General features: G+C 42.2%; 1 protein-coding gene across 4 annotated transcripts in view; it reads right to left on the reverse strand.

The window, feature by feature from the left end:
* The window catches only part of LOC136392584 (serum amyloid A-2 protein-like), a 33,695-nt gene extending 20,722 nt beyond the window's left edge, over nucleotides 1-12,973 (reverse strand). The window contains exons 1-4 of one of the 4 annotated variants that reach the window (XM_066364893.1): nucleotides 12,906-12,973; nucleotides 12,431-12,525; nucleotides 10,179-10,317; nucleotides 9,430-9,733 (exon numbers count right to left, since the gene is read on the reverse strand). In XM_066364893.1, the coding sequence (XP_066220990.1) occupies nucleotides 9,568-9,733; nucleotides 10,179-10,317; nucleotides 12,431-12,521 (396 nt within the window). In that variant the 5' untranslated portion in view covers nucleotides 12,522-12,525; nucleotides 12,906-12,973 and the 3' untranslated portion in view covers nucleotides 9,430-9,567. Of the gene's footprint in view, nucleotides 1-9,429; nucleotides 9,734-10,178; nucleotides 10,318-12,430; nucleotides 12,526-12,827 lie in introns of those variants that run through there. The other 3 variants (XM_066364884.1, XM_066364902.1, XM_066364875.1) reach the window with 3 other exon arrangements.
* Between the last annotated feature and the right edge of the window lie 595 nt (nucleotides 12,974-13,568).

The following is a 13,568-nucleotide window of genomic DNA, read 5'->3' on the forward strand; positions in this document are numbered from 1 at the left end:
CCAATATTTAAAGTCTTGAAAGAGAGGAACTTTCAAAGTTATCCTTCAAATATGAAGGAGAAATAAAAACATTCACAGATAGAGAAAAGATGAGGGAATTTATCATCATAATCCCCCCCCCCTCCAGGAATTACTAAAGGGTGTTCTCCAATCAGATACAAAGAACAAAAAAAAAAAAACAAAGCCACAAGTAAAAGCTCCAAGAAGAACACAAAAAAACCAAATTTAAACTGTGACAACAACAAAAAGAAAGAGGGGGAGAGAATGGAGATTAACAGTAGCAAAGGACGATGGAGTGCAAAAGTACTCACAAAATAGTGCGCTACAATGAACAGCATAGGAACCCTTTTCATTACTTAAAGGTAACCACCATTGAAAAAACCACCACAGAAGCACATGAGATAAAAAAGATAGTATCAGAGGAAAGATGTATGGAATACAACCAAATAAAAACAAAAGATAGAAAAACGAAAGAGAAGGATCAAACAAGACACAAAACTAACAGAAAGCAATATATAAAATGGCAATAGGGAACTCACAAGTGTCAATAATTACACTAAATGTAAACGGATTAAACTCACCAATAAAAAGGCACAGAGTAGCAGAATGGATTAAAAAAGAAAATCCAACTGTATGCTGCCTACAGGAAACTCATCTAAGTAACAAGGATAAAAACAAATTCAAAGTGAAAGGCTGGAAAACAATACTCCAAGCAAATAACATCCAAAAAAAAGCAGGCGTAGCAATACTCATATCTGATAATGCTGACTACAAGACAGCAAAAGTACTCAGAGACAAAAATGGCCATTTCATAATGGCTAAGGGGACACTGAATCAAGAAGACATAACAATTCTTAATATATATGCACCAAACCAAGGAGCACCAAAATATATAAGACAGCTACTTATTGACCTTAAAACAAAAACTGACAAAAATACAATCATACTTGGAGACCTCAATACACCGCTGACGGCTCTAGATGGGTCATCCAAACAGAGAATCAACAAAGATATAGTGGCCTTAAACAAAACACTAGAGCACCTGGATATGATAGACATCTACAGGACATTTCATCCCAAAGTGACTGAGTATACATTTTTCTCCAGTGTACATGGATCATCCTCAAGAATTGACCATATGTTGGGCCACAAATCAACATCAGCAAATTCAGAAAAATCGAAGTTGTACCAAGCATATTTTCTGATCATAAAGCCTTGAAACTAGAATTTAACTGCAAAAAAGAGGAAAAAATCCCACAAAAATGTGGAAACTAAACAACATACTTTTAAAAAATGAATGAGTCAAAGAAGAAATAAGTGCAGAGATCAAAAGATATATACAGACTAATGAAAATGACAATACGACATATCAGAATCTATGGGATGCAGCAAAAGCAGTGATAAGAGGGAAGTTCATATCACTTTAGGCATATATGAACAAACAAGAGAGAGCCCAAGTGAACCACTTAACTTCACACCTTAAGGAACTAGAAAAAGAAGAACAAAGACAACCAGAAACCAGCCAAAGAAAGAAGATAATAAAAATCAGAGCAGAAATAAATGAAATAGAGAACAGAAAAACTATAGAAAAAAATTAATAGAACAAGGAGCTGGTTCTTTGAAAAGATCAACAAAATTGACAAACCCTTGGCAAGACTTACCAAGGAAAAAAGAGAAAGAACTCATAGAAACAAAATCCAAAATGAAAGAGGAGAAATCACCATGGACACTGTAGATATACAAAGAATTATTGTAGAATACTATGAAAAACTTTATGCCACTAAATTCAACAACCTAGAAGAAATGGATAAATTCCTAGAACAATACAACCTTCCTAGACTGAGTCAAGAAGAAGCAGAAAGCCTAAACAGAACTATTAGTAGAGAAGAAATAGAAAAAACCATTAAAAACCTTCCCAAAAATAAAAGTCCAGGCCCTGACAGCTATACCAGCGAATTTTATCAAACATTCAAAGAAGACTTGGTTCCTATCCTACTGAAAGTCTTCCAAAAAATTGAAGAAGAAGCAATATTTCCAAATACATTTTATGAGGCCTACATAACCCTCATACCAAAACCAGGCAAGGACGGCACAAAAAAAGAAAACTACAGACCAATATCTCTAATGAGTACAGATGCTAAAATACTAAACAAAATACTAGCAAATCGAATACAACAACATATTAAAAAAAAAATACATCATGATCAAGTGGGATTTATTCCAGAATCTGAAGGATCGTTCAACATACGTAAAACGGTTAACGTAATACACCATATCAACAAAACAAAGAACAAAAACCACATGATCTTATCAATAGACGCAGAAAAGGCTTTCGATAAAATACAACACAATTTTATGTTTAAGACTCTCAACAAAATGGGTATAGAAGGAAAATATCTCAACATGATGAAGGCCATATATGATAAACCATCAGCTAACATCATATTAAATGGCACTAAACTGAAGGCTTTCCCCCTTAAATCAGGAACAAGACAGGGTTGTCCACTCTCTCCACTTATTTAATGTGGTACTAGAGGTTCTAGCCAGAGCAATCAGACAAGACAAAGAAAGAAAAGGCATCCATATCAGAAAAGAAGAAGTAAAGGTATCACTTTTTGCAGATGATATGATCCTATACATCGAAAACCCCAAAGAATCCACAAAAAGACTACTAGAAACAATAAGCCAATACAGTAAGGTCGCAGGATACAAAATTAACATACAGAAGTCAATAGCCTTTCTATATGCCAACAATAAAACATTTGAGAACGAACTCAAAAGAATAATCCCCTTCACGATTGCAACAAAAAAATGAAATACTTAGGAATAAACATAACAAAGAATGTAAAGGACTTATATAATGAAAACTATAAACCATTGTTAAGGGAAATCAAAAAAGATATAATGAGATGGAAGAATATACCTTGTTCTTGGTTAGGAAGAATAAATATAATGAAGATGGCCATATTACCCAAAACAATATACAAATTTAATGCAATTCCCATCAAAATTCCAATGACATTTTATAAAGAAATAGAGCAAAAAATCATCAGATTTATATGAAACTATAAAAAACTCCAAATAGCCAAAGCAATCCTAAAGAAAAAGAATGAAGCTGGGGGCATTACAATACCTGACTTCAAACTATATTATAGGGCCACGACAATCAAAACAGCATGGTATTGTCAGAAAAATAGACACTCAGACCAATGGAACAGAATAGAAAGTCCAGAAATAAAACCACATATATATAGTCAAATAATTTTTGATAAAGGGGCCAACAACACACAATGGAGAAAAGAAAGCCTCTTCAACAAATGGTGCTGGGAAAACTGGAAAGTCACATACAAAAGAATGAAACTGGACTACAGTTTGTCCCCCTGTACTAAAATTAACTCAAAATGGATCAAAGATCTAAACATAAGACCTGAAACAATTAAGTACATAGAAGAAGACATAGGTACTAAACTCATAGACCTGGGTTTTAAAGAGTATTTTATGAATTTGACTCCAAAGGCAAGAGAAGTGAAGGCAAAAATTAATGAATGGGACTACATCAGACTAAGAAGTTTTTGCTCAGCAAGAGAAACTGATAACAAAATAAACAGACAGCCAACTAAATGGGAAATGATATTTTCAAACAACAGCTCAGATAAGGGCCTAATATCCAAAATTTACAAAGAACTCATAAAACTCAACAACAAACAAACAAACAATCCAATAAAAAAATGGGAAGAGGACATGAACAGACACTTCTCCCAGGAAGAATTACAAATGGCCAACAGATATATGAAAAGATGCTCATCTTCTTTAGTTATTAGAGAAATGCAAATCAAAACTGCAATGAGATACCACCTGTTAGATTAGCTATTATTAACAAGACAGGTAATAGTAAATGTTGGAGAGGCTGTGGAGAAAAAGGAACCCTCATACACTGTTGGTGGGAATGTAAAGTAGTACAACCATTATGGAAGAAAGTATGGTGGTTCCTCAAAAAACTGAAAATAGAACTACCTTATGACCCAGCAATCCCTCTACTGGGTATATACCCCCAAAACTCAGAAATATTGATACATAAAGACACATGCAGCCCCATGTTCATTGCAGCATTGTTCACAGTGGCCAGGACATGGAAACATCAAAGAGCCCGTCAATAGATGACTGGATAAAGAAGATGTGGCACATATACACTATGGAATACTACTCAGCCATAAGAAATGATGACATCGGATCATTTACAGCAAAATGGTGGGAGCTTGATAACATTATACAAAGTGAAATAAGTAAATCAGAAAAAACCAGGAGCTGCATTATTCCATACGTAGGTGGGACATAAAAGTGAGACTAAGAGACATTGATAAGAGTGTGGTGGTTACAGGGGGAGGGGGGAGAGGGAAAGGGAAAGGGGGAGGGGGAGGGGCACAACGAAAACTAGATAGAAGGTGACTGAGGACAATCTGACTTTGGGTGATGGGTATGCAACATAATTGAACGACAAGATAACCTGGACTTGTTATCTTTGAATATATGTATCCTGATTTATTGATGTCGCCCCATTAAAAAAATAAAATTATTAAAAAAAAAAAAAAAAGTTCCACTGGGAATTTTTTATACTACTGCATTGAATTTACAAATTAATTTGGGGAGAATTAATGTCTCTACTAAGCTAAACATCCTATACATAAACATGACATACATCCCCATATTTTATTCCTTAACAAACTTTTAAATTTTCTCTGTAAATATCTGTGTGTATTTTTTTAAGTGGATTCCTGTATAGTTAATATTTTTGGAACTATTTCGTACTGTATTTTTTAACCGTTAAGAATTGTTCTTCATGATACGAAGCGAAATAAGTAAATCAGAAAAAAACAGGAACTGTATTATTCCATACGTAGGTGGGACATAATAGTGAAACTAAGAGACATTTATAAGAGTGTGGTGGTTACGGGGGGGAGAGGGGAATGGGAGAGGGATAGGGGGTGGGGAGGGGCACAAAGAAAACAAGATAGAAGGTGACAGAGGACAATCTCACTTTGGGTGGTGGGTATGCAACATAATTGAACGACAAGATAACCTGGACTTGTTATCTTTGAATATATGTATCCTGATTTATTGATGTCACCCCATTAAAAAAATAAAATTATATATATAAAAAAAAAAAAAAAAAAAAAAGAAAAAAGAATTGTTCTAGAGAAACAGAGTGGATTTTTAAAATTTTATCTTGAATATGGCAATCTCACTGATTTTGGTCTCCATGGTAACATGGCTGTTCTTTCCTTCTGAAAAGTCTATTGTATGAATATACCACATTTTGTTTAAACACTAACAAATTAAAATTATCTGAGCTGCTTCCACTATTTGGTTATTTTAAATAATGCTGTTATAAATATTGCTGTACATATTTTTATGTGAATATGGTAGCATTTCTTTTGGGTACATGCAGAAGGACAAAACATCTGGTTCATGGTAACTTTATGAATAAGTTTTGGGAAACTGCCACTATTTCTCAAAGAGGCTGCACCATTTTATTATTTATTTATTTATTTATTTATTTATTTATTTACTTTTTACAGAGACAGAGAGTGAGTCAGAGAGAGGGATAGACAGGGACAAACAGACAGGAATGGAGAGAGATGAGAAGCATCAATCATTAGTTTTTCACTGCGCATTGCAACACCTTAGTATTGATTGTTTTCTCATATGTGCCTTGACCGTTGGCCTTCAGCAGACCAAGTAGCCCCTTGCTGGAGCCAGCGACCTTGAGTTCAAGTTGGTGGGCTTTATCTCAAACCAGATGAGCCCACGCTCAAGCTGGCGACCTCGGTGTCTCGAACCTGGGTCCTCTTCATCCCAGTCCGACGCTCTATTCACTATGCAACCGCCTGGTCAGGTGAGGCTGCAACATTTAACATTCCCACCCACAATGTATAAGATTTCCAATTTCTACACATTTTCACCAACACTTGTCATTGTCTCTTTTATCATTTGTTTTCTAAAGGGTGTGAGGTAGTATTCCTTGTGGTTTTGGTTTGCATTTTCTTAATGAATGATGATGGTGTCATTTTTATATGCTTATTGGAGATTCCTGTCTTTGAAGACATGCTTGTCTAAGTGTTTTGCTCAGATTCTTTCCCCAGCCACTCGTGTCCTTGCCCAATGGGCTTTTAAACAAAATGGCCATAGTAGCAAGGCTGAGGTTGGTTATATATCAGTTCAGCTACATGGACTTCCACTTGCCAAGACCAAGGTGGCCACAGTCACCACTAAGGGCCCAATCTACCAGCTTCAGAGACCAACACTGAGTTCCTGATATGGCACCGTTCCCTGGGGTGATCGCTAAGCAACCTAGTGATAGGCTTGGGTAACTTCCACCATGGAAGGGACAACACTTTTTCTTACAGGAATAGACACTGACTGGAATACAGATTTGCCTCCTCTGCATGTGATGCTTCTACCAGTCTATGGATATACAGAATACCTTACTGACAATCACAGAATACCACAGAATATTACTTCTGATTTAGAATATCACTGTAGCCTGACCAGGTATTGGTACAGTGAATAGAGTGTCAAACTGGGATGCTGAGGGCCCAGGTTCAAAACTCTGAGGTTGCTGACTTGAGCACGTCCTTATATGGCTTCAGTATGGGTTCATAGACATGACCCCATAGTTGCTGGCCTAAGCCCAAAGGTCACTGAATTGAAAACCAAGGTTGCGTGCTTGAGCCCAAGGTTTCTGGCTTGAGCAAGGAGTTACTGACTCTGATGGAGCATCCACCCTTCCAGTCAAGGCACATATGAGAAAGCAATCATTAAACAACTAAAGTGAAGGAACAAGTTGATGCTTCTCATCTCTCTCCCTACCTGTCTGTCACTTCTTCTCTCTCTCTCTCTCTCTCTCTTTCACACACACACAGTTAAAAATATTATCATACAGCAAATGAAGTATGGCAATGCGCCTTGCTCATGGAATTCTTGGGTTTAATCACGTTCCCTATTAACCTGAAGTAGCTTCCTGGCTAGAATGGTAGGATAATCTTTTCAAGACTCAGCTACAATGCTAGCTTGATGGCAACAACTTTTAGGGAGAGGGCATGTACCTCAGAATGCAGTATTTATATTCTCAATTAGCATCACGTCCAATATATGGTACTGTTGCTCCCATAACCAAAATTGACAGGTGCGAGATTCAAGACAAGGGAGTGGCAGTGACTTCTCTCACCGTTTAGCTCTTCTGATCAACTGACAAAATTTTGTTGTCCATTCCTGTGAATTGTGGTTCTGCCAGTCTAGAAGACTTATGTCCAAAGGGAGGAATCACCCAAAGGAGAGGAGTTTCCACCTGTGGACAACAGGTTCAGCCCATGCCTGTGGAGTTCCAGCCTGCCTGTGACCTTCCCAGATCGACTGCATGAAAGCACGCCTTCCCTGCCGACTTTGGACCTAGCCAGTCTCACCATTGCAGAAACCAATTTCTTGTAAGAAACTTCAGTAGAAATCTATATCACCTATCTATATCTTTATCTATATATATATCTATATCTATATCATCTATATCTATATCATCTATATTATGTTTAAGATTCTCTTTCTCCTGGAACAACTTCTACTACCAAATTCTGTACCAGTCAGAGTTCAACCAGAGAAAGGGAAACAATAGAACATGTATGTCTATCTTAAGGGATTTATTGTGGGAATTGGCTTACTCAAGTATGGGGGCTGGCTAAGCAAGTGTGAAGTCCATAACATGGGCAGCCAGGAACGGGAGGATGTGAACACACTGAAAATTCACAGCCAGGCCTGACTCTTCTTGTCCCGGAACAGCGAGATTCAAAGAAATGGGAGCGGGATTGCAGATTCAATGACTATTTGCAGTCCAGCAAAGGGAAGAATTAAGCCTTCTTCTAAAGGCCTTCCAACTAAGTCAGTCCCACTTGACACAGTCATCCATTTGATTAACTTAAAGACAGTTTATTGGGACTATAATCACACATACTGAGTCTCATCACAACAACATCCGGTTTAGGGTTTGAATTATTGCAGGAAGATGTATGTATACAACAAAAGGCCGTTTTCTCTCCTCATCCTGCAGTTCTGCAGAGAGAACACATGTTGGGTCCACTCTCACATGACTCCGTAGGAGGAAACCATGTGCACTGTAGTTCAGCCTCTACAAGCTGACACATCTGAAAGGCATTGGTGAGGTTTATAATATTTATTCCTATGATAAGGCTTGTAAAGAAATCATTGCTAGACAAAGTAATTATTTTACAATATAGTGAATTTCTGTCAGTGTAGAGGGTATTTTAGTATAGATTTTGGTATAGATAAGTATATTCATCTTCAAGCCACAAAAATAACATTCTCTAAAACAAAACCTACAGCAAATATCCCCACTCTCCACAATCCCAAGCACTTCTTTCAGGTCTGACATCCTCTGAAGAATGCTTATCTTCCTATTGTACTGATTCATTCAACAAGTGTTTGCTGAGCATCTATAATATGGCAGGTGACTGGGCAGGTACTAGGGATATAAGAATGACATAAACAAGACCATGCTGCAAGCCATGCTGCATCCCTTTGTGAGGAGACCTGAGGACAGCAATGTACAACAATCCAAGCAAGAAAAACAAAGCAAATAACAGAAAAAGTAAACGAAGAAGTGAACAAAGTCATTCTAACCTTGATAGTTTTCAGAAGGAAAGAACAGGCATGTTACCACGACAGTGGTCAGAGAGGCCTCTCAGAAGAGGGAGCTCAAGTGAGGGGTCAGGAAAGGAAGTGAGCAGCCAGTGAGGAGCAGGTGGGAAGAGTGTTCTGGGTGGAGGGAACATCCTGTTCAAATGCACTATGGAAGTTAGTTCAACTACTTAATCTCGATGTTGTCACTGCGACTACATACCCTGACATGTCCTGTGCCTGGATCTTTGCATGAGACAAAGAGCGAATGCAATGGATACTGCCTGGAGGCATTCCTTAGATGGCACAGAAAATTACTGGTTAATAATTGGATTAGTATGTGCTGCTGAGAAAAGAACCGAAGAAAAGGCAGCAGTTGCTAGAGCAGGATCCTCCTGCCCAGGCTTCCCGTGGCTGCGTGCCCTTCCCCCAGACAGCGACCACTGAGGAGCAACACTAACAGAACGAGGTCCTGGGGCAGAGGAGGTGACAGTACACAAGAAACTGGGTGTGAGGGAGTCTGGACACAGGAGGTCACGGAGCACAGGTATAACCCGAGGCACCAGAAGAGGAGCAGGTCTGATTACGGGAAAAGTTGTTGCACTGTGACTGTCTTGTATGTCACTGAGAATGTGTCTCCCACACCAAACACACAGGCACAGTCTCAGACGTCGGGTGGCTATTAATCCATCACCCTGTGGTATCAAACAGGCAGTCTTCACACCAAGGAATTACAAAGAACATTCAACCAATTCAATCTCTTAATCATTTATTAGATAGCTATTAGATACCATCCATCAGCATCAGGGATGTAGAACTCAATGGCTGGGTGTCGCTGCCCTCAGGGGCTCGCAGCCCCGAATCCTGAGAGCAGAGTGAAGGAGCTCAGTACTTGCTGGGCAGGCCAGGAGGTCGGTAGATATTGGGGTCCCCGCCACTCCGACCATGTCTGTTGGCTTCCTGGTCAGCCATTGAGTCAGCCACTCCGTGACCACTGTCTCCATGTCTAAAAAGGTCTGCGGCTCGCCCATAAATATTCTCTCTGGCATCGCTAGAATGAAGAAGGACAGGTAGGAGATGAATGAAGGGCTGATGAGAAACTGTCCCCCCCTCCCAACCCTCCCCTTTCCAGGAATTAATGACTCTTAGAGGAGCCAGGAAAAAGGAGCTAAACACTCACCCAGCTGGGCACGTCCACCCAGCTCTGGGGTCACCACTCACACACTGGGTGGACAGATCCCACAGGCGAGGGTGGGAATCAGTCCTTGTCCCTCATTTCTCTTTTTGGGGACAGAACCAAACATCTTTACCAGCCTTACTCTGGCTCTGTTGGCAGCCCAAGCCCCACGCTGGCGTGGAAGGATGGAGAAGGTGGGCATAGAACATGAGCAGGAGCCCACAGCCCCTGTAGGTCCTTCTCTAGGGTTTATGCCCTCCTGATGCCCAAAGTCAGCCAGGCTCTGCACAACGCCCTGCACCCCCAGGAGCCCTGTTACCTGATCACTTCCGCAGCCCAGACGCCCCCGGGTCCCCTCTGTGCAGCGTCATAGTTCCCCCGGGCGTGGAAGTATTTGTCTGAATTTTTGTAATTGGCTTCTCTCATGTCAGAGAAAGCTCTCCACATGTCTTTTGCCCCTGAGAAGGAAAGGACATGGCAAAGAGATATCAGGTGAAATACCAGAAAACTGTGACACCCTTAGAGAGGAAACAAGAATGAAAAATCTATTATCCTGTATATAAGTTTAATATATCACTTTTTAAAAGAAAAAAAAAAAGAATAAAAAATCTACCACTGACTCAATTTTAGCCTGTGGTTGCAACAGCCTTGATACCAGAAGTTAAGAAGAACATTCCTCAAATCCAGTCCCCACCGAGTCATTTAGGTGGGGACACAGCTGTGCTATACTCAGTTGTCTGACTCCTGAGATGCTATGTATGGGTTCCACCTCACTTAGGCCTCTGTGACATATATTTACAGAAGAGAAGGGAGGTGTCAATACACAATAGGAGTTGTCAACATCAACACTCTTGAAATTTGGGGTCAGGTGATTCTCTGTTGTTCTGGGCCTTCCTGAGTACTCAGGATGTTCACCAGAATGCCCGCGTCTCTGCCCGCCAGGTGTGAGCAGCATATTCCTCCAGCGTGACAACCAAAATTGCCTCACACATTGCCACCTGTCCATGAGGCACAAAACTGCCCATAAATAAGAACCTCTGGTATAGGATGAAGCTACAAATGTTAATGTCGGGGAACTTGGTGAGCAAGGTGGTGACAGGGAGCAGATTCAGAGAGAAGCACCGACACACAGCACTTCTGCCTGACTCACGCCTAAGAAATGTGGTCCTGCAGACAGAACGCACCTGGTTCTCACTTGAGACCCTCTGAGTGTTAGTGTCATAAATGACGTCCTGATAACTCTCTAACTAGACTGACTGATGAGGTAAGCAAACCTTAGAAAAGTGTTATTCTTTCTCAGCTTTGGAGCTACTTTCTAGTCGCCTGGGGATATTTTGCAAGTCTGATGCCATACCCCATGTCAGTCCCATTACCTCAGCCTCTCTGGGGTGGGCCTCGGGCCTCAATAGGTTTTAATTCTCTCCTGGTGATACCAGTGTGCACATGGGACTGAGGACCACTGAGCTTTAGGAAGAGGGACCCGGGCAAGTCTACGTGGCAAGACTGTGGCCTCAGCGGGTCAGACTCTACTCTGTGATGTGATGACTGGCAGCTAGTCCGTACTCAACATACTCACCTGCTCTAAGCTTCAAAGCTGGAGAAGATGTCTGCCTCACTAAGTTCTTCTGAACTTAAAATGGGTGACCAGAACTGTCCCTGGTTCCCTAGAAGTGTCCCAGTTAGCACAGAAAGAGTCATGGAACACTCCTCACACCTTAGCCCATCAGAAGACTTGGTCCCTAAATTGCATTCAAGGGCTGAGTTCCCTCAGGAGACTCAATAGATGCTACTGGTCTCTTTCATCAGTTAAAAGGCTAGAAAAGGAGCCCTGGCCTGTTGGCTCTGTTGTAGAGCGTCGGCCTGGCGTGCAGAAGTCCTGGGTTCAATTCCCGGCCAGGGCACACAGGAGAAGCGCCCATCTGCTTCTCCATCCCCCCCTCTCCTTCCTCTCTGTCTCTCTCTTCCCCTCCCACAGTGAGGCTCCATTGGAGCAGGGAAGGCCCGGGCGCTGGGGATGGCTCCTTGGCCTCTGCCCCAGGCCCTACAGTGGCTCTGGTCGCAAGCGAAGCCCCGGAGGGGCAGATCATCGCCTCCCTGTTAGGCAGAGCGTAGCCCCCTGGTGGGCGTGCCGGGTGGATCCCAGTCGGGCGCATGCGGGAGTCTGTCTGACTGTCTCTCCCCATTTCCAGCTTCAGAAAAATACAAAAAAAAAAAAAAAAAAAAAAAAAGGCTAGAAAAGGAGTAGCCAACAGACAGAAGCAGGGACAGTGCCCCAGACTGTAGGAAGCCCCAGCAAGAGCTAAGCTGCAGGTCCCTCTGATCTGTCCAATAAAGAAATAGAAGGAAGGGACGGGAGGAAAAAGAGGGCAAGAGAGAGGGAGTGAGGAGAAGGAGACGGATAGTTTAATCATCCTTTGTGCAGTCTGTTTGATGAAAAACTCCCCAAACCCCTGCGCATTCTCCTACATCAGGCCACATACCTGATCCAGTAGCTCAGCCCCAAAGGAGCTCAGGGTGAACCCTAGTGTCCGTAAATGCCACCCCCCATCCCACTGTCGCCAGTGACTTTACCGTCATAAGCCTGTCCCATGAATGAAAACCAGCCCTGACTGCTGACTCCCAGGACCAAGGAGCAGAACACGAGGCCTGTGAAGAGCTTCATGGAGCTGGAATGAAAGGGGAGAGTCAGGGAGACACGGGAAAGAATCCTTGGGGATTCGTGTGTAAAACAGAGTCTGGTTGTGCATCTGGGAAACCTCACTCAGAACCATGACCCTCAATTCTGAACCCATCGTCTCTGAGCCCAAGACTGTTTATGATGTCACCAAGGTGGCATTGGTGGAGGAAGAGTGCAGTCAGGACCAAACTGGTCCTCCTATAGCAGCCTGTAATTAATCATAAAGCACTAACTGTACTCCCCCAGCCCTGACCTCGTACAGGGCAAATTCAACACAGAATGATACTTTACCGTGAATTCACAGGCTTGCTGGGAAAGACAGAACAGAGTAAGTTTTGGGAAGCAACCACTCTTGGAGTAGTTCCTCACCTGATTTCCAGTGGAGGAGAGCTACCGTCCCTGCCTGCTGGGGACCGGTGACTGCTATTTATGTATACTGAGCCCTCCCTGCCAGGGATGTGGGGGAGGGGGAGAAAAAGCAGACTTGGACCTGGGCAAAGTCCCTGCAGGTCATTTCTCCTAGAAGTGTAGAAAGGAACACTTACTGGACACCAGTGTCTGTTTTTGTCCACAGGTCATTTCCCCGTTGTGCAACTCTGAGGAAACAAGGCAGACTTGCTCTGCCTTGGCAGCCACGGGGCCGGAGGCCAGCCCTGCTGTCTGAGTGAAGGGGACGAGGCAGGGCCACCTGGGCTGTGGAGGGAAAGGGTGTGGGCCCATGACGGGACACCTAGACTGCTGGAAGGTGTGCAGTGAGAGGACTCTCCTTCAGCCAGCATTTGTTTTACTAGTCATCTCCTCAGTATGGTCCCTGCTGGGCCAGATGGCAGATGGTCAGATGAAATCCCTTTGAGTTCATGGCTAAAGCCCTTGAGCTCCTAAACTGACCCAGCCAATCTCATGGGTGCCCTGCAAGGCTGCTTCCCCTCTCTGTCTGCATATGCTCGGCTCTCAGCTCCAAGGCACAGACTACAAGGCACAGACAGGCCTGCTCCGCTGTCAGCCCTGAAGCAGTGCCTTATCTAAGCCGAC

The sequence above is a fragment of the Saccopteryx leptura genome, chromosome 1, assembly GCF_036850995.1.
Source record: "Saccopteryx leptura isolate mSacLep1 chromosome 1, mSacLep1_pri_phased_curated, whole genome shotgun sequence".
Classification (NCBI taxonomy): Eukaryota; Metazoa; Chordata; class Mammalia; order Chiroptera; family Emballonuridae; genus Saccopteryx; species Saccopteryx leptura.